General features: G+C 48.9%; 2 protein-coding genes across 2 annotated transcripts; both read left to right on the forward strand.

Moving 5' to 3' along the window:
* The first annotated feature begins 1088 nt into the window (after positions 1-1088).
* LOC149364674 (kelch-like protein 10) lies at positions 1089-6731 on the forward strand. The gene is made up of 4 exons (XM_089568730.1): positions 1089-1284; positions 3039-3247; positions 4074-4306; positions 6469-6731. Exons 1-4 carry the CDS (start codon positions 1126-1128, stop codon positions 6729-6731), a joined length of 864 nt encoding a protein of 287 aa, XP_089424856.1. The 5' UTR covers positions 1089-1125.
* Positions 6732-7321: 590 nt separating this feature from the next.
* LOC149364675 (uncharacterized) lies at positions 7322-14185 on the forward strand. The gene is made up of 6 exons (XM_089570159.1): positions 7322-7469; positions 7751-7861; positions 8873-9064; positions 12530-12655; positions 13699-13842; positions 14163-14185. The coding sequence occupies exons 1-6, from the start codon at positions 7322-7324 to the stop codon at positions 14183-14185; spliced, it is 744 nt and encodes a 247-aa protein (XP_089426285.1).
* Positions 14186-18374: the final 4189 nt, after the last annotated feature.

Raw genomic sequence — 18374 nt, forward strand, 5'->3', positions numbered from 1 at the left:
GGGAGGAGTCTGCACCCAAACGGGAGTTCCTCACGCCACCGTGCGGAAGCCCCAACTCACAGCGCGCACACACAGTACGCTGCAATACTCTTTCCGAAGAACTCCATACAACCTCCTATTCAGGCAGCTACTAGTAGGAACAAAGCTCCACTCGACATAGTCAAAATATTTTTTTTCCCTTTCACTCAATTATCAGTATCTTGCTTCACCGCCGAAGCGAAGTTTTTTTTTCTGCCCGGTTACTTGAGCTAAGTGGGTAGAAGAAAACGAAATCTTGGTTTCACGCGAGGCTCGTGGACAGCGCAGACCGCTCTTAGCACGCGTCGCCATCTCTCTCGGAAGCCATGTCTGTCTTCTTCAGGAAACTGCTGCTTCCCGGCGGCGACGGCTGTTACGACTGCCTGATTCGCACCGACGACGGCGGCGAGTTCAGGGCCCACCGGTCTTTCCTCTGCACCACGAGCCCCTTCTTCCGGGTGGCGTTCTGCGCCGAGTACGGTTCCCGCAGGGAGATGCTGCTCACGGGGGTCTCGGCGTCCGTGCTCGACATCCTGCTTGGCTACTACTACGCCGATGAGGCAAGCCTCGGGAAAGGGTTAACAGGTGGGGGAGGGTAGAGAAGCCAAGCATCGTAATAATGAGTCTGATGTCTCGCCAGTGGTTGCAATAGAAACCTAGAGATGGTGGGACAATAGGGTGCTAAAGCATCCCTTTCTGAGAAGTCGCAGTAACGGTTTTGAAGTGCTGTGTCCGCAGCATGCAGGAAACTGCTTGAAGGGGAGAGTTCTGAGCATCTCCGTGTTGCTCAGGAGGAAAGCGACCTGGTGGTAGGCAAGCAATGTTCTTCCGTGGCAATGCTAAGTGGCACCACGCATTGACATAAGCATTAGTTTGAATAAAGAACGCAAGTATACATTTTTTTTTGCAATGGTTAGTACGCATCTCAAATCAGGTGACTTCTTTTTATATATTTTGCCAAAACCCATGGCAGAATATGTAGAAGAAAAACAGGATAAGTCTTCTTTTTCAAGCGTTCTCCTGCTTATAATACAACTCTGTTTGTGACCATCACTGCAGTTGCACATCAACAACGGCAACGTGGCCGATGTGCTGGCGGCTGCCGACATGCTGTTGATGGAGGAGGCCCGTGACCTGTGCCTGGACCACCTGCTGCACAACATGGACGTCGACAACTGTCTCGGCCTGGCCGCACTGGCACTGTGGCACCACTGGCCGAGTTTCCGAGACACCGTGTTCTGTTTCGCACGCGAACACTTCGGCGCGGTGAGCAAGGGCTTCTTTATTTTCGATGGAAGATTTACCCCCTTTGCCTAAAGTAACCGAGCAACAGGTTCCTGCTTCTCAACCTTAAAGCGGAGCCCTTTCGGCGCCCCTAAAGACCGAAAGGGGTCAAAACGTGAGGACAAAGGTTCACCTTTACACGTATTCAGAGTTCAAGGGCTGCCATAAGGGGTTCGCCACGCGGCTAAGAAAGAAACCACCGTTGCCCGGTTACATTTGGCAAAGGCGGTACGTGGGTGAATAGTGATTCGTAATGAAGGCACTACGAGCATCAGTGTCAATTGCTGCACTATCCGACGTGTGAGCGTATTATATAACAGTGCGACGGATTTTCGGCTAGGGAGTCGACCAGGATATTCGACCAGGATATTCCAGGACCAGGACCAGGATATATTTTCGACCAGGATATTCGGCTAGGGAGTCGTATTGGGTCGTAGTGTGGTGCTTATCATAGGAAAGTTACAAGCGGAAATGCTCGTTGTTTGTCTTACACCTCCGTCTTGGAGCGGAAATTCCAACCACCGATATCAGTGTGGCAAGGGTTGTGTGAAAATGGTTCGGGTTTGACATCAATTTAGACCTCATGCTGCAGGTCCATCGATTCTATTTAGGCCCAGTTGGCTGCCTAGATGGCACTGCGACTGTTTGCCTTCACTTCCTGAATTTTATAGCAGCGTCTTCCAAACTAGCTGGGCCACACGGGATGCACCCTCGCTTCCTATCCTTTAGCATGCGTACCACGTGATGTCGCCCGCGCGTGCCTCAGGAAGACTAAAAGCCACGTGGTTCGCAAGTCCCTTCCGGCCCGGTAACTACAGGCAACTTAGGCATATCGCAGACCCTCGTTTTTCGATGGCGGAAGAAACGTGCGCGATGGCACTAGAAGCATTGTGAACCGTGAAATCATTAAATTTACTTACGTGTATGTACCGCACTGTTCGTCTAAGCATAAAGTTGATTTGCGAAAAGGAAAGCTTATGTTTAATGGTTTGCCTCGATTAATGTCTCCAAATTACTTGTTTCGCCTGCTTGTCGCAGATATATTGCCACAGAAACCTTCTCTTCCATGTTACGTATACGCAAGTTAATAATTTCACGGGACTGGAAAATTAAACATTCATGAAGAGATGGCACAAAAGGGTAGCTTCAAATGACGCAAAGTACTGCATGACAGAGTTCTTTAGACATTATGCGTTTTCTGTACTAGGAAATATTAGAGGCTGTTTATTTTTTCGAACATGTTTTTAATCTATCCTGCTTGTTCAGCGCAGTTGTCACTGACGTAACCAACTGCTTGGGCGCTGCCATCTAGGCCAACACTGCATATTAATAGCTGACGGTATCTTTGCGCATGACACTTCTTGGTTTGGTTTAATAGTGTTTAACGTCTCAAAGCGACTCAGGCTATGAGGGACACCATAGTGAAGGGCTCCGGAAATTGCGACCACTTGGGGTTCTTTAACGTGCACTCACATCGCACAGTGCACGGGCCTCTAGGATTACGCCTCCATCGAAATTCAGCCGCCGCGGTCGGGATCGAACCCGCGTCTTTCGGGCCAGCAGCCGAACGCCATAACCACTGAGCCACCGCGGCGAGGCATGAGACTTCTGTTAACGCTTTTGCGCTCAAGGTTAAGACATCGTTTCTAACGTAGGAAGCCTACCATTAGTGTAAGTTCGTCGCATCATTGTGCTGATAAATGTCACGTTTGCTTTCTATTGCTCATTGTGTGCAGGTATGGCGAAGCAGTAGCGAGTTTTCGAGGGCTTCAACAGGGCTGCTCGTCGAGCTGCTTTCCTCGAGCGAGCTCAACGTGCGAGACGAGGTGGACGTGCTGCATGCCGTCCGTCGCTGGCACACGCAAGGCCGTACGGGCACAAAGGAACCGAATGCCGGCCTGTTCTTGCTGCTACAGTGCGCGCGCATCGGCCTGTGCAGAGAATCGTGAGTGGGGCACTCTGTACCCAAGGGCTACCTAACGCAAGCTGCACTTGTTTTCGAGAGTGCACGCGGCTACACTGCTAATTTCCGCTTACCACTTTATAGACAACATTCCTCCTATCAAAGCTTGCGTGGCAGCACTGAAGCAAAGCTCATGGAAACGAATTCGCAAAACTGCACTTCCGCGTCTCTCAGATTATTACAGTAGGTAGGTTTGGTTTAGTACGCGAGGAAAATGGTAACTAAATTGAAATTATTCCCAAAGCCTACGCAACTAACGATAGCTTGGAAGCGGGGTGGAAGTCTCCAGCTTACCGTGACCTCTTCAACGGGCCAGACAGCGAAGCTTGAATGCTTTTGTTTCAAGGGACATGTAATCATCATTCAATGAGTATTCTTTTCCGGCAGACCAATTTGGTAGAATTAATAAGCCAGTATATTCTCTCTCTCTCTCTCTCTCTATTAGCCAATGGTCTGTTGCAGTACATTGGCCTTCTGACATTGGATCTTGGTGCCTTTATCGAGACTGCCATCACAGCTGCCGTTAGTTTCATGCGCACTAAAGTGCGCACTCAGACTGCTCTTCCAGGAATCTCGGTTCGTGATCGGCCCAAGCTAATGGCGCTAGTCAAAGAAACAAAAGCCGAGGTACCGACGAGCTCGCAACCGGTCGCAACGTTTCCAAGCTCGTCACCGTAACAAATCTCTCAGCCACTAGTACCAAACACCCTTTGACTCAAAGGAGATTTTATTGCAGGCGTAGATATTGTGATCCAAGCCACAAAATAAAGTCCAAGAAAACTGGTTTTGACACGCTCGTGTGGCGCAGGACGCTCATCGAGTTCCGGCAGGTGAACCCGACATTTGCCAGTAGCAAATCATACCAGATGGCAGTGTGCGAGGCCCTGCAGACGGGGCCCTGCATGTGCTCACCCAGCCCACTGCTGCTGCTGCACTTGGAAGGCTTCGGGCTGGAGGCATGCAAAGCGCTTGCCGCCGCGAACCCCCGACACGGCGACGTGGGGTCGAGCGGAAGCGTTGCATCCAATGCGCCCAAGGGTGGTGAGTTGGCATCCGCAGTGACTGCCTCTCAGTAGCTGAATTCGGAAAGCGGCGTTTACCGAAAAAATGCTGCTTCTGGGAATTATACGTGTCAACGGTCAGTTTTGATCTGCTGCCGGTTTTGGAAGCTCCAGACGCCGAACTCTTTCTGGCTTCACCAAATCACGTGACCACATTCTTGGATGATCTTGTTACTTAGTGAGTGGTCCTCTCTTCGGGTACCTGATTTACAGTGACTTCAATACAACCCGGTCACGGTGGGAGTATACGCGTCTGGTCATCTGCACTGCAACTCGTACTTTTCGCTCGCTTCACGCTGGCTGCCTCATTGAAAGCATCAAGAGAGCAAGATCTGATACGACCATCTTAAAGCCGTTTGGAAGAACTAGATCAAAAAAATTTCGTTAAGGAAGCACCAAAAAAGAGAAACAAGAAAATAGTTGTTTCGTGTAGAGATATATGCACGTACCTGACCACTCGACTGACATCGGTTGAAAATTGGCCCTTGTGTACGTTACCTCCGTTTTGTCCGTCTGTGTTTGCGCGCTGCTATGGCCTCAAGTTGTTTAGGTCACCACGAATAACTACTCACTACACTTGTGACCATGCCGAACAAAAGTAGCCGCTGGTGCACATGGGGTACAAATTGAACGTCAGGTGTGGAGTAAATAGTATGTGTTTTCTAGACCAGCAGCCATAGATGTGTGTCTCAAAGAGGTCAACTTTAATCAAAGCGTCCAAAATGAGCAGATCCATGCGTTAATATTGTTACGCGCCACCATGCGTGCTCTATTACCCCCAGCACTGGCTCAATGCTTGGTCGCCACACACCTCCGGCAAAACATGCGCTGCAGCAAGCCAGAAAACCCAACGTGACCGAATGTGAACCAAGGATTTGATATCTGGCGGAGATAACGCGAGCACTCAGCTGCGCGCTCCTGCCAGCGTCATCATTTTCTATCAAATTATAATGAGCTCCTACGTTTTCTTTTCATTCGTAACATCTACAGCATTAAAAGCTTGCAATAAAGTCCAACATGATTTGAGTGATCTCATTGTTGTCGATAAGCTCTCCGTTTCCACTTGTCACTGCGACAGTGAAACTTTCATTGTTACCCCTCGGTAAAGCGAAAGCCCTGTGGGTAAAGTAAATGAAATGAAATAAAATTCGCGCATATGCCGAGAGGTTGTCGTAAACGGCCGCAGTACCCTCTGCCACAGAACGCCCACAGCTACTGCACTTGTGACAATCTCTTACCATCCTGAGGTTAGAGCCCTTGAGCAGTCATATTTCATGAGAAATCGAAAGCCGGCATGCATTCTTCAGCTAGTACTGTTCAGTCATGTACGTCTTCTCTCGCGCGAAGTTTTGTCTACTAGACATTGAAAAATGACAAAATTGCAAAGAAGAAGAGCTTGTCCCACGTTTGTGATTTCGCTTCTTTCGCTATCATTCATTTCTGTGCCCCTACATTTTGTCCAAGTTATGTGCCCAACAGCATAAGTACACCAGGTCCTTTTTCACGTAATTTATTTGCTTACATTAGGGACGACTGTCTGACTCGCTTTATCTGTTTGTAATAATTTTAATGCGAAAGCATTATATGGCTATGTCGAGTCAGGAGAAAGTGTCCGTAAAACGTGTCCGCAAATTTTGTCCAGATGATTACGTCGTTCTCTGATGATAAGTGTGTGAAAGTGTGATTGCGATAGATAGTGTGTGATGTAATGTTGCCGTGGGAAAAATTTGGTTGATGAGGTGTAATTAGTTAATTAAACACAAAAAACGCGAAAAATACACTTAGACGTCAAAATCCATGGACGTCGATATAGTACATGGGCGTCAGAACAGTCACGGATGTCGATATAGTATGGGGGCTTTTTGCTTTTGCATTGCTCCAACGCGGGGGGCTGCAGAGATGTCAAAGTTTTTTTGCCACTAATATGGCTATAGAGTCTCTGATACCGCGATCATGCTTTGAAGAAAGCTTCATAGCTTCCCTTCGTAGCCGCATGGTGTACTCATGTTGATATGATTTCGATAATCCCTACCTTCAATCTCTCTGCGCCGCAGGTCATTACACTTAAATACGCTGGCTAAAACAGCCCATTGTTATCGACTCATCAGAGGAAATTACCCCATTCTCACGATCTGTCCGCAGCCATCGCAGCCCTGTTTCGGTTCCCCTGCGAGCGCTGCGCCGGCGCGAATCCCGAGCGCTGGGCTCCGCGCGTGCCGCACGAGGTCTTGTTGACGGTGGGCGGCTGGAGCTCTGGAGAGGAACGGGACGCCGTCGAGGTGTACGACCCGCGTGCCTACCGCTGGCTCATGCACACCATGCGGGGCACGTCACCCAGGCAAGATGCACGATCTGCATTGAAGGGTTCTTTCATGTACCACGAGCGAGGCGAGGTTGAAGCATAAGCCCTCTCAATTTTTGAAATAGAACTAAAATAGACATTTCCTTCACCCTTTATGTGCCATCGTTGCTTCCCTCTGTCGTGACAGCGTTGAGAGGTCGCTACGCATTGTTTCCGCGTATCAAGTGGCCTCAGCTTACGCAGGACCGCGTTGACTGGAGTTATATAGGAGAGCCATTTGTCATGCAGTGGGCGTAATCAGGCTGCTGATGATGATGATGACGATACCAGTCGTACCGTCCGCTGCAAATGATATTTCAACAAGTCAACTGAACCGCGAACACACTAAACACAACATTAGGTGCTAGAGATAGCAAGCAGTAGACCTCCATTAGCTCGTCCGACAACCGGGCTTACGCGCCTTTGAAATGAAGACCACCTGCTTTAGTAACTAATCTCCCCCAACTGAAATATTGTCTTACAGGACACATTTGGATAGTTCTGTCCACGTTGCATTTGTCGCCTATAGCAAAATGGGCCCAAGCAATGGCTGCAAGGCAGGGTGTTCAAGGTGAGAGCGGTAAACTCCTGATCATTTCCAGGGCGTACCACGGCGCAGCGATGGTGGGCAAATTTCTCTACGTGGTGGGCGGAATGCGCGGAAACTCGTACCTGCGCTCCAGCGAACGCTTCGACACCGAGCTGTGTGTCTGGCATCCCTGCTCGGCCATGCACACGGCTCGTGGCTACGTGGCCGTCGCGTACCTGGACAACTACGTCTATGCCATCGGGGGACGCGATGGTATGCGCTCACGCTGTCGAACGTTCTTGCGTGAACTCTAATTGGATAGGCTCGCGAGGAACCGGTAGTGTATTTCATTCGTGCGTGCACTAAGAACATGGTCGTGGGGAACAGTCTTGCCGTATACGGGAGCATTCGTGATTCCTAAAGTCCATAAAGCCCTCTTAATTCTGGTATTGCGCCAGTAGACTTGACTATAGAAATTGCATTTTTAATGCAGAGTTTGTTCATTGTTAACATCGTAGTAAAATGACGTTTGCATTTGGTGCTCCATGATGCAGACACCGGTCGCACTGCCAGTGTGGAGCGGTACAACCCCGTCTCCAACCAGTGGACTACGGTGTGCTCGATGAGCAGGGCGCGCAGCGACGGTGCAGCCTGCGCATTTAGAGGTAGGTGAGAAGGATAGACTCCGCTCGCACCTATTTACCTCGCGCGTACCTTAAAGAGCCTAGCTGGGAAGTAGCACCACGCTGAAGTGATATATGGTCCATCCCGGCGTTTCCGCTCTTTTGCGTCCTATGTGAAGGTGTGGTTGTAATAAAGTTGCGGAAGTTATTGCATGCCACGCACGGCTCTTGCTATCGAAGCTATGTGCTCGGGACTGAGGATTAGCATTATTCCAGAGCATTTGTCAAAGTAAAGCTAAGAGTTTGCCGCACCCTGCGTAACATGACACAAGAACCAAGGCCAACGACTTGCGCTACCTTTCGCTACGGTCGCAGCGGCTCTGATAAATCTACATCCATGCTCCACAGCTAGTTGCAACTAAAATTCGTCGTGCGATATTGCTACCAGTCGTCTTGACATTGTTGGCTAGCATCTGCTACAAACTGTGGGCGTTAAATTGCTTGCCCATAGCTACATCTTGTTTCTGTCGACCACCACCGCATCCATTCTTTAACGCAATGAAAGCTCCACAAGCCGGGAGGTTCATCTACTGCCGTATTCCTCTGTCCTCGCGCGCCTTTCCCACTCCATCGATTAGAATGATGTTATCGCTGTAAAAGAAAAAAAGATTTCTGAAGAAGGGAAATGGCGCAGTAACTCTCTCGCTGTTCTGTGGAGACCTCAACCACGTTGTAAAGAAAGAGAGGAAGGTGAGAGTGAAAAAAGAGAAAAATGGGTGCCGTAGGGGAGGGCTCCGCAATAGCTGACCACCTGGGCACCTTTAACGTACGCTCACATTGAACGGCACACGGGCGCCTTTTGCGTTTCGCCTCCATCGAAACGCGGCCGCCGCGGTCGGGTTCGAACCCTGGCTACTCCGGGATCGCTGTAAACCCCAGCTTCCACTGAGGCAAATGTCTTCAAAGCATGCACATGTCTAAATCATTGCAAGCGCAAGTCTGAAGCGAAGCATTTCCTCACGCCCTCATTGTGTGGTTGCCCCTTCCACGCAGAGAAGCTGTACGCGAGCGGCGGCTTCGACGGCCGCCTGATCCTGAGCAGCGTGGAGGTGTACACGCCTTCGTCCAACTCGTGGTGCCTGGTGCAGCAGATGCCGGGACCCCGCTGCAGCCACCAGATGGTGGCGATGGCGGGGCGCATCTACGTCGTCGGCGGATACAACGGCCGCTGCCGCCTCAGCACCAGTGAGGATAGAGAGGGAGCGCACGCGTAGGCGTGGTCTTCCCTCTTGGGGAAACCACGAACGCTGTGCAAGTCCCCAAAAACAGTCATCCTTTATTGTCCGCCCATTCATATTGAGGTTGTGTTGCTGCCATCGGTCTATATCGGGGATTCTGACGTCTTTTTTGTCGGTATGCTAGCGGATGTTCTTAGAACGACCATGTTTGATGCGCAATTCTCTGTAATCCGTAACATCTAAATTCTCTGAAAAACAGCCTAGACTAGTTGGCTAGTTTATAACACTCGCCTTTATGCCCGAAAAAAGCGTTTGTTACGCGTTATCTTCCCTTTTTAATGCCTAAGAAACGAAGAACTTCAATTTATTTATCTGCACCTTTATTTCTCATCATACGCACAACCTCGCTTTGAATGCTCCCTATATTCGCAAGATTTTATGTTACTGTCTAACTTCTTTTGTCATTGTATTTTGTTTACGTTAAGACATTATTGATACCCCTTGTATATTAAAGTTTGACGAATTCTGTATCGCTTTCCGTGAATGTCTTTTATGTACCGCTGGGTTCTTCCTACCAAAATAAACCCGCCAGGGACTGCTGGCTGGGAAAGTTGTCTGGGAGAGGCTTGTTTCCCGTCACTCTCCCATCTCTAACCGTATGATCTCTATCTCTATTGGTGAGATGTCAAACTTGATAATTATACGAGGGCCATAATTCCAGCATGAAGGCCCTTAACACTTCATACCCTCTGTATTCCCTTGGAAGGAATGGTCAGCATAAGTGCTTGTCGTTGGAAGGGTGCTAACGGCTTGCGAAGCAACACAGCTTTGCCAAATAAAAATCATTAATAATAGATCCGTGTATTGTATGCGTCTCTGGTTCCTCAACCTGCGAATTCTGTTTACCGGTAGTTTGATGGTCTGTCTTGGAGAAACGGTCGCTCTTGAGAAGTTGCAGAAGCGGGAGATACTCTGCTCAGCAACGCCCGCAGGAAGCTGAAGATTTTTAGTTTGTCCCGCAAAAATAGATGCCCGGACATTTAATTCAAGTATAATGAAAAAGAAACACCGTGTCCTTTAGCTCAGCACCACTGACACTGCATATGAGTCTCAGGCCAGCGGAAGAGTGCTGAATAGACTCCAATATACCAGGTGTCCCAGCTAAATGTAACCAAGCTTGTAAAAAATATGGCGTGTCCTAGCCGTCTGAAACCAAATCAGGGTTGTTTAGAGTCGCGTGGCCTAGTCTGCAGTATTTTTTTCGTTCTTAAAGGTTTACTAATTAGTTGAGCTTAATTAACTAACTTTTTAATTATTGACTTGAGGAACAAAGTGTCAATGGAAAAGTTGTAGATCGCTTTGAGAAACAGCTTACTGAGACATTTGGAGCAAAGTAATATTTACGTAGTTTTTTTACCGGCCTTTAGCCATAACCCGCACAAAAAAAAAATTGCTGAGGCTCAGCTTGGCTAAGCCTGGGGAATGCGAAGCATATTAGTGGCTAGGCTTGGTATAATACATGGCTTTCCTTGGTTGAATACTTGGTCATTTTAATACAACCACTAGAAGCCTTCGTCGTGGGGGAAGACAACGGCATGGCTACAGCGGAACGCCGACTAACCCCGAGACGCGCGTTGGGTGAGCGCCTGGATTGCCACGGAAGCCGCGTCTGCCTGCCCGGTGGAGCGAGCGTTTCACCTACACCGAGTGTGAACGCGCGTTCGAAATGCGCGGGAATGCGCGGGTGTGACGGCTAGGGGTCCCACGCCGACGGCGCGAGGTGGAGGCCGGCTCCCTCATCCGATGTCACGTGGTGTGACGTCACGGTGTCACGTGGCGTGACGGCTAGGGGTCCCGCGGCGACGGCGCGAGGTGGAGGCCGGCTCTCTCATCCGATGTCACGTGGTGTGACGTCACGGTGTCACGTGGTGTGACGACACGATGTCACGTGGGGGTCCCACGGCGACGGCGGGAGTGGTAGCTCTAGCAATATGCTTCGCATAAAAGGCTTCCACATGACAACTGTGCCACTTCAACGTCCCAAGACGCGCCTTAGAGAATAAAATCCATTTTTATGCGAAGCATACTACTTTAGCTACCACTTCAGCCCTTCACCGTGGTTATGCGCCTCCAAATCACGTGATACATGACGTCACACCACGTGACACGATGACGTCACGACAGTAGAGAAACTGGGGCCCACCTCGCGCCGTCGCTGTGGTTTTGCGCCTCCAAATCACGTGAGACGATGATGCCACACCACGTGACACGCTGACGTCACGGCAGTGGAGAAACGGGGGCGCACCTGGCGCCGTCGCTGTGGTTGTGCGCCTCCAAATCACGTGACACATGACGTCACACCACGTGACATGATGACGTGACGCCAGTAAAGAAACGGGGGCCCACCTCGCGCCGTCGCTGTGGTTGTGCGCCTCCAAATTACGCGACACGATGATGCTTCGCATTCTCCAGGCTTAACCAAGTTAAGCCTCAGCCATTTTTTCTGAAGTCCTCTCATCGATGAGACTTTGGGAGCACATTGGGGCAGAGAAGCGAGCGAGCAGCTGGTCACGTGACAACTTTCTTTTAAGGCCAATAAATGAAGCTACGTAAATCGTAACTTGACGGAAACAGCACTACTAGCGGTTTTTCGAGATGATCTAAAACTTTTGCGTTGACACTTTCTTCCTTAAGTTAATAATTAAAAAGTTAGCTAATTAAACCTAATTAATTAGCTTTGAAGAGCGAAAAAAATACTCATGACTAGGCCACGCGACTATGAACAACCCTGAGTTGGTTTCACTGGACTAGGACACTTCGCCTTTTTCAAAAGTTTGGTTACATTTAGCTGGGACACCCGGTAAATAGCTCATGAAACAAATTACAAGTGAATGCCGAATTTCGTTTAACTGAAATTCTGGAACACAGCAGTAACGTTCTTTTTATACGTCCGGATATTGCTGGCGAGGAAAATGTAAACGTAACACACTAATGCGAATATGTTACGTTTAAAGTTCGGCGTCGTGCTAGGAACCAATCCGAGAAAATTGGAGAGGAGGGCTGAAATGGCCGTAGTTCTGCGCTTATAGCGTGCTCAGAGCGTACCACAATAAGGTTTCGTAACTTCGTTGAGAGTGCAGGAGCTCTCTTAGATTGCATTAACGCCTGTTACATAGGGCCAGTACATGGTTGCATCTCCCTTAAGCCACAGTTAATTTTTTTCAACTACGCATCAAAAGTCGAAGTATTGGATGCCTATCCGTTGGTGAGTTTTCTTGTCAATTTGAGGTCTCTCCAATTGACGCAAGTCTCAAAGGGAGGAGAATTGTTTTGCACACATTGCGTGCGCCAGCCAGGAAAGAAATTTATTTTCTTTCTTCGTCGCATATGGGCTGTCGGTAGGCACGAGGCAATAGCAATGTGTTCCTCCCCGTAGCCTAAACTTGTCGGCCGACTTGCACGCCCTGCGCAGTGATCGCCAGCGAGAAGGACAGAGCCCCGTCCTCCTGGCAGACCATGGCGCCCCTGTGCGTGGGCCGCAGCACTTTCGCTGTGGCACAGCTGTACGGCGACCTTTACGTCATCGGCGGATTCAATGGTGCACACCTCTCTCTCTCTCTCTCCGCGTCTACTCAGCTTCTTTTTACGAGCAGAGGAACAGCTTGAATCGACGATTGACCATTCGCGATACTGCGCTGTCCAGTTCCGTTTGCTTGGAAAATGTGGTTTCTGCAGAGGGATACAACCCAGAGTGGAGGAATCCAATCTTTTCACGAAATAAAAGGTTTTGTTTTTTAACCGATCAGTCATCAGTCATCAGTCAATCAACCAATCACTCAGTCAGTCAATGAACTAATTGGCCACAGAGTAAATCGGCAGTTAATAACGACGCTTTGCTGCTGGACTCTTTAGATTGCAGGTGTAATGCATAGGCGCAGGGCTGCCTTCGTTTTTAAGAAACCCAAGGAGTGCTTAACACAGATTTCGACGCCATGTGGCTGCTATTAGAGCCCTCCCGCGTTTATTTTTCTGAGGTCAGAATCGTCAGTAAGAATAAATATTGGCGAATAAAGAGGATGAGAGTAACGAAAAGAACTAAATCCACAAATAGTAGCCATAAACTTGATTTCAGAGGCACTAAATGCACGAAAAAATGCAGCTGGGAAAGTTTGCTTAGTGGAAAGACTACAGAAGCAGGCACTAAGCGCAACGTCGAAAGATCACTTTTGTGTCTTTTGCGGCGGGAATCTATTATTCCAGAAGTCTTGGTATGCAGTGCGAAAAGCTTTGTTTATATATCTTTTACAACTACATATATTTTCCGCTCTCAGGTTACTAAAGTTTGGCTGTTTAAGTTTTAATAAATAAAACAGCAGATTAAACTGTCTGCCTAAACGGCTATGGAGCCGTAGTTATTGACCTATTCAGCTGGCAAGAGAAACATGACTGCCAAGAAAACGTGACTCCTTTAAAAAACAGAGCTGAACACTGTCAGTACTCAGCCTCAATACTGCCCTCTATTACTGTCCTACTTCACGCACATAAAAAAAAAAAAATCAAGTGACGCACTGACTTGTATAACTTTCTGCAGTGAAAGACTCTATAGAATGCGTTTTGATCACCACTTTTTACTCAACGCAGGAAGAACAACGACAGCCAAAGTTGAACGTTACTCACCCACGACAAATACCTGGCGGTCCGCCGTTCCACTGAACGAGCCGGTCAGTGCCATGGCCGCCTGTTACGTGAAGGGCCTCGCACCCGCCAGGCAACTGGCCACTCGTGGTACGTGTTGTTTTGTAGGCAAAAGTACAGGGCTTCGTCACAAAAATTAATGAATAGAGAGTCAAAGTTCAGCTCAGCTTGCGCGAGGGACGTTTAAATTTGAGGGTAAGATCAGTTACAACTTGCAAGCTTGCATAACTTGCCTTGCCCTGGTTAATAGCTTTCTAGTTTAATGGAAAACATCTCTGCTGCTCAGCAAGTTCGATGCATTTGGATGAAACTAGCTAGTGTGACCTAAAAGGGGATATTTCACGTGCACGTGCGCGTTCAGAAAAAAATTTTGGCGTTACTCACTAATTGTTTCTTTATTTTGTTTGCAGGAGCGCTCGGGCTCTCTGCGTGAAGTATGAGGGATTGGCGAGTACATGTCCGCGCACAATCGTCAGAAAACTGGCCAGCCCAGAGAACCCAGAAATTTATTGCCACCAGATCAAAATGCCACCACCCGTTCAACAGCCAGGAGGCATACCGACAAAATTTAAGACACTTCAGTCGTGCTCCGAGCGCACCGCAAAATATCGGATCGCTCAGCACGTCCTGTGCGAATAAATGAAGCACTCCTACCGAGGAAGAGATCAGCTGTGTGTGCATCTGCAGTGGTGGCATTCGGCGAGAGTTGATTGCGGTGGTGCTCGACCGTAACATGCGCGCATCGTCATCGCAAGGCCTGGCCAACTCTGCAGTCTGGTTGTCGGAAAAGTCTCCGACCTGAAGGAAGGCCCATTTGCTTGGCTGGAATGAAGCGGATTCAACTGTTGCAATGTGAGGTGGTCTACGAGTAGTTAATCACACAGGTACTGCTAGGCACTGGGTCAATAGACAACCAGCCATGAACTACAAAATATGGTCCTAGAGTATTCGCAGTTTTTATTGGAACACCAGAAAAACCTACTTCCCTCGTTACTGCACGTGCGCCCACTGTTAGCGGAAACAGGCTTCGTGCTCTTGATTGTGAAGACGTCGAAATGCCTGTTGTCCTAACACGTGAATATCATGGAGTAGCTATTACTGTCAGCAATCAGCTGCAACTCTGACACGGCAGCAGCGGCACTGTGACCAGGCCCTAAATGTGGGAGGTTCCGGCTTGCAGCAACGCGAAACCATACTTCTGCTTTGGATGCAACCCTAGATTTGGACAGCAAATGTGTGAACCGCGCATAAACGTGTTTATTTACCTGTGGTGAGGATATCAAACCATTGGATCTTTTAGGCCGAGCAGACCGCCGCTTTAGCTCACACATGTTGGATACCCGCGACACACCGAAACATTTCTTGACGTTGACATCTTTAAACTAACCATTAGCTGGCCCAAAAAAGACTCGGCGAATTTGAAAGCAGCACAGGGCCTTTGACAAACACGGGTAACAAATTTAGTGTTTTCTCGAAGATTCGTAGCATTATAGAACAGAAAAACCTCCCATCAGAAGAAAAAAGGCATCTGGACTGTTAACACGAACGGTGCTGACTGCGACGGTGCTTGCCAGTTTCCGTGCTCAAAACATTGCTTCTCCAATAGTCTTAAGCATAAAAGTTGCCGTAGATTCTGCCATGCGCTTTCTTTTAAAACAAACGCATGACTGTCCGGCCACTTCGTCATGTGCTATGCACAGCTTGTTTGAGAACAGACCTAAACTGTAGCTAAGGAGACGAGGAAAAGGGAATGAGGGGCTCGTTCTAAATATGAGAGAAGGCAACAGCCACGGAAACCAAGGGGCACAGGGGATTTTTAATTAATTTATTTTTTGGTGTTGATCAATTTATATTACTGAATATGTCATCGCTTAAAGCTAATTGATTAGAAAAGGAGAAGAAAAAACAACCACATGCCGCCGGTGGGATCCGAACTCACGACCTCCGAATTACGCGTCCGGTGCTCTACCGCTGAGCTACGGCGACGGCTGTCAAACGTTCTGCTTTCGGGGGTATTTATGTTTTACAAATAACCTAACCTTGGGAGTGTTCACCAGCGCCACCCACGTTCTTAAGCGGCGGACGTAGCACGTTCTGAGTTACCGCTGATGTGACGTAGAACGTTATCGAATGGCGAGGGTGGAAGCTGTGTGAGAACCCTCTTAGGCTTCCTAAGGCATCAAGGCTGCCAGAACCGAGACCCTCGTTAAGCAATTAAGCAGACGAGGAAAGGGGAATGAGGGGCTCATTATAAATATGAGAGAAGCCAACAGCCGCAGAAACCAAGGGGAACAGGGGATTTTTAATTTATTTTGTGGTGTTGATCAATTTATATTACTGAATATGTTATCGCTTAAAGCTAATTGATTAGAAAAGCAGAAGAAAAAACAACCACATGCCGCCGGTGGGATCCGAACTCACGACCTCCGAATTACGCGTCCGGTGCCCTACCGCTGAGCTATGGCGACGGCTGTCAAACCTTCTTTTGGGGGGTATTTATGTTTTACAAATAACCTAACCTTGGGAGTGTTCACCAGCGCCACCCACGTTCTTAAGCGACGGACGTAGCACGTCCTGAGTTACCGCTGATGTGACGTAGAACGTAATCGAACGGCGAGGGTGGAAGCTGTGTGAGAACCCTCTTATGCTTCCTAAGGCATCAAGGCTGCCAGGCAAGCTATGAAGTAACTCTATCCTGAGGTTCTGCCTTCCTAACAAGTTAATGGCCGTGCATGTCAACTCTGAATCAGGCCCAACAGCTTAAATGCACCAACGCCAAGTTTACAAAGCAAGCTCAACCTACCCACGCTTTCCTTAGACCGAGTGGGGTAGGCGCTCATCATTTCTTCCTGCTTTTGGTTGTTCTCATCTTATTTCTCGCGGCGTGGTTCTGGTTTAAAACCAACCGGTGTGAGACAGCTCTCGGGCCTTCATTTATCATAACGCAACCTAACCTAAACAAGGAAGGCGGCCTCTCATTGTAGCTATATTGCTCTCCTAGACGAAGGAAGGGGGGGGGGGGTTAGCGGAGTTTCAATACTCAGGCCTTCTTGCGCAGATCTTCACCGCTAATCTAGAACGGCGCTCTCATGCTGCTCTGAGAAGGTGCTGCAGTACCGTGAATAAAAGTGAAATGTGTGTGCGTGCGTGTGTGTGTGTGTGTGTGGGTGGGTGCGTGCGTGCGTGCGTGTGTGTGTATGGGTGCGCGCGCGTGTGTGTGTGTGTGTGTGTGTGTGTGTGTGTGTGTGTGTGTGTGTGTGTGTGTGTGTGTGTGTGTAAGAATGCAGCCGGGAGAAAAGTCTGCGTTTCACCTTCAAGGTTCTAATAGAGACGGCACTGGCTGCAATAACGGGCCTAGTAGCTGTGCCCAGAAACCCTTCCCTTCGCTGGGCTCTTTTCTTTAGTTCTGGCTCTCTATGCCTATCTCGAAACGAGACAGCTTTACGCAACATTGACTGTAATTTCTGAAGAAAAATAATAGCGCAGCAATACACCCACGAAAAGGCTGAGAAAGAACAATAGCCATGCACCATCTTGCCCCTCTACGAGTTTTGTTATTTTTTGTAACAGGAAAAATTACTATTTTGAAGTTGTAATTCACGGATCGAACCCCGCAACTCCCGCATGCGAGGCGGACCCTCAGACCACTAGGCCACCATTGTGGTGCTATTATTTGCTTTGCTTCTATCGGGATTTCTCTCTCTCGTCCAACGACGCCGACGACGACACCTCATTTTCTGTGACATGGGAGCCTTAACGTTATCGCGTTAGTATCGCGACCGGTGTGGTCATAGGTTCAGGCATGGTCGGGTAAAGAGAACCAAGTAACGGTCACATGGAGAACTTTAAGGGGATGCGGAAAGGAAATTTGGAATCTGTTCGCGGCAAGGAATACACCTTGCATACTCTCAAACATTCGCATCAGGTCTGCTATGTTCTGTGCCTTCTACGCATCCCCTTCCTCGGCGCGCTCTCCGTTTACACTTTCTGTGTTGTGTGATGTCGTTCACGGAGCTATATGCCCAGTAAAGATCAGGTTCTTCTACTCTCCTTGCACCAGGGGTGCCCCGTCGGAGACGGTTGGTTCCAACTGGAAGACTGAAGCTCTTCGCACCAGGGGTGCCCCGTCAGAGACGGTCTTGTGTTCAGTTGAGACGCAGGGGTAAGGCGAACACTTCAAATTTTATGTACAGTATTTACAATAGATACAAGTTAAGGCACTAGAGAAATTAAAACAGCAAAGGACAAACAACAAAAGGGTGGAACTGGCTAATACTAGGGGAGGCCCCTACTCGGCGTGGCCGAAGATGCGTAGCATCTCACATTAGCGCAGAACTCCCGCTTCCAGCTCCGGGGCCCGGTTTTAAAGCCCTAAAGGCCCGGCCCACATTTCGTGGCTTCCAGTCATGTTACAATGTTCACATGATTGGTTTAGGGAGAGCCTGAGCAGCCCTCCAGCTCCCGTAAGGTGAAGAACCCTCTCCACCACAAAATAAAAACAAACACAACTACACATTCGTGCCAGCACGTGCGCGAATCGGTACCGCGGGGCGGGGGGACACCCGAATTTCCCGGCGTGTTCGCAAGCGGCCGCGTTCCGAGAAAGGAGACGCTCCGCTTTG

This window comes from Amblyomma mixtum, chromosome 2 (genome assembly GCF_055824585.1).
Source record: "Amblyomma mixtum isolate Tamu chromosome 2, ASM5582458v1, whole genome shotgun sequence".
Classification (NCBI taxonomy): domain Eukaryota; kingdom Metazoa; phylum Arthropoda; class Arachnida; order Ixodida; family Ixodidae; genus Amblyomma; species Amblyomma mixtum.

Coding starts and splice junctions, on each gene's coding strand:
- LOC149364674 (XM_089568730.1), top strand. CDS start 1,126: ATGCTGTTGATGGAGGAGGCCCGTGACCTGTGCCTGGACCACCTGCTG. Junction 1,285..3,038: donor CACGCGAACACTTCGGCGCG/GTGAGCAAGGGC, acceptor CATTGTGTGCAG/GTATGGCGAAGCAGTAGCGA. Junction 3,248..4,073: donor ATCGGCCTGTGCAGAGAATC/GTGAGTGGGGCA, acceptor CGTGTGGCGCAG/GACGCTCATCGAGTTCCGGC.
- LOC149364675 (XM_089570159.1), top strand. CDS start 7,322: ATGCGCGGAAACTCGTACCTGCGCTCCAGCGAACGCTTCGACACCGAG. Junction 12,656..13,698: donor CGTCATCGGCGGATTCAATG/GTGCACACCTCT, acceptor TACTCAACGCAG/GAAGAACAACGACAGCCAAA. Junction 13,843..14,162: donor CAGGCAACTGGCCACTCGTG/GTACGTGTTGTT, acceptor TTTTGTTTGCAG/GAGCGCTCGGGCTCTCTGCG.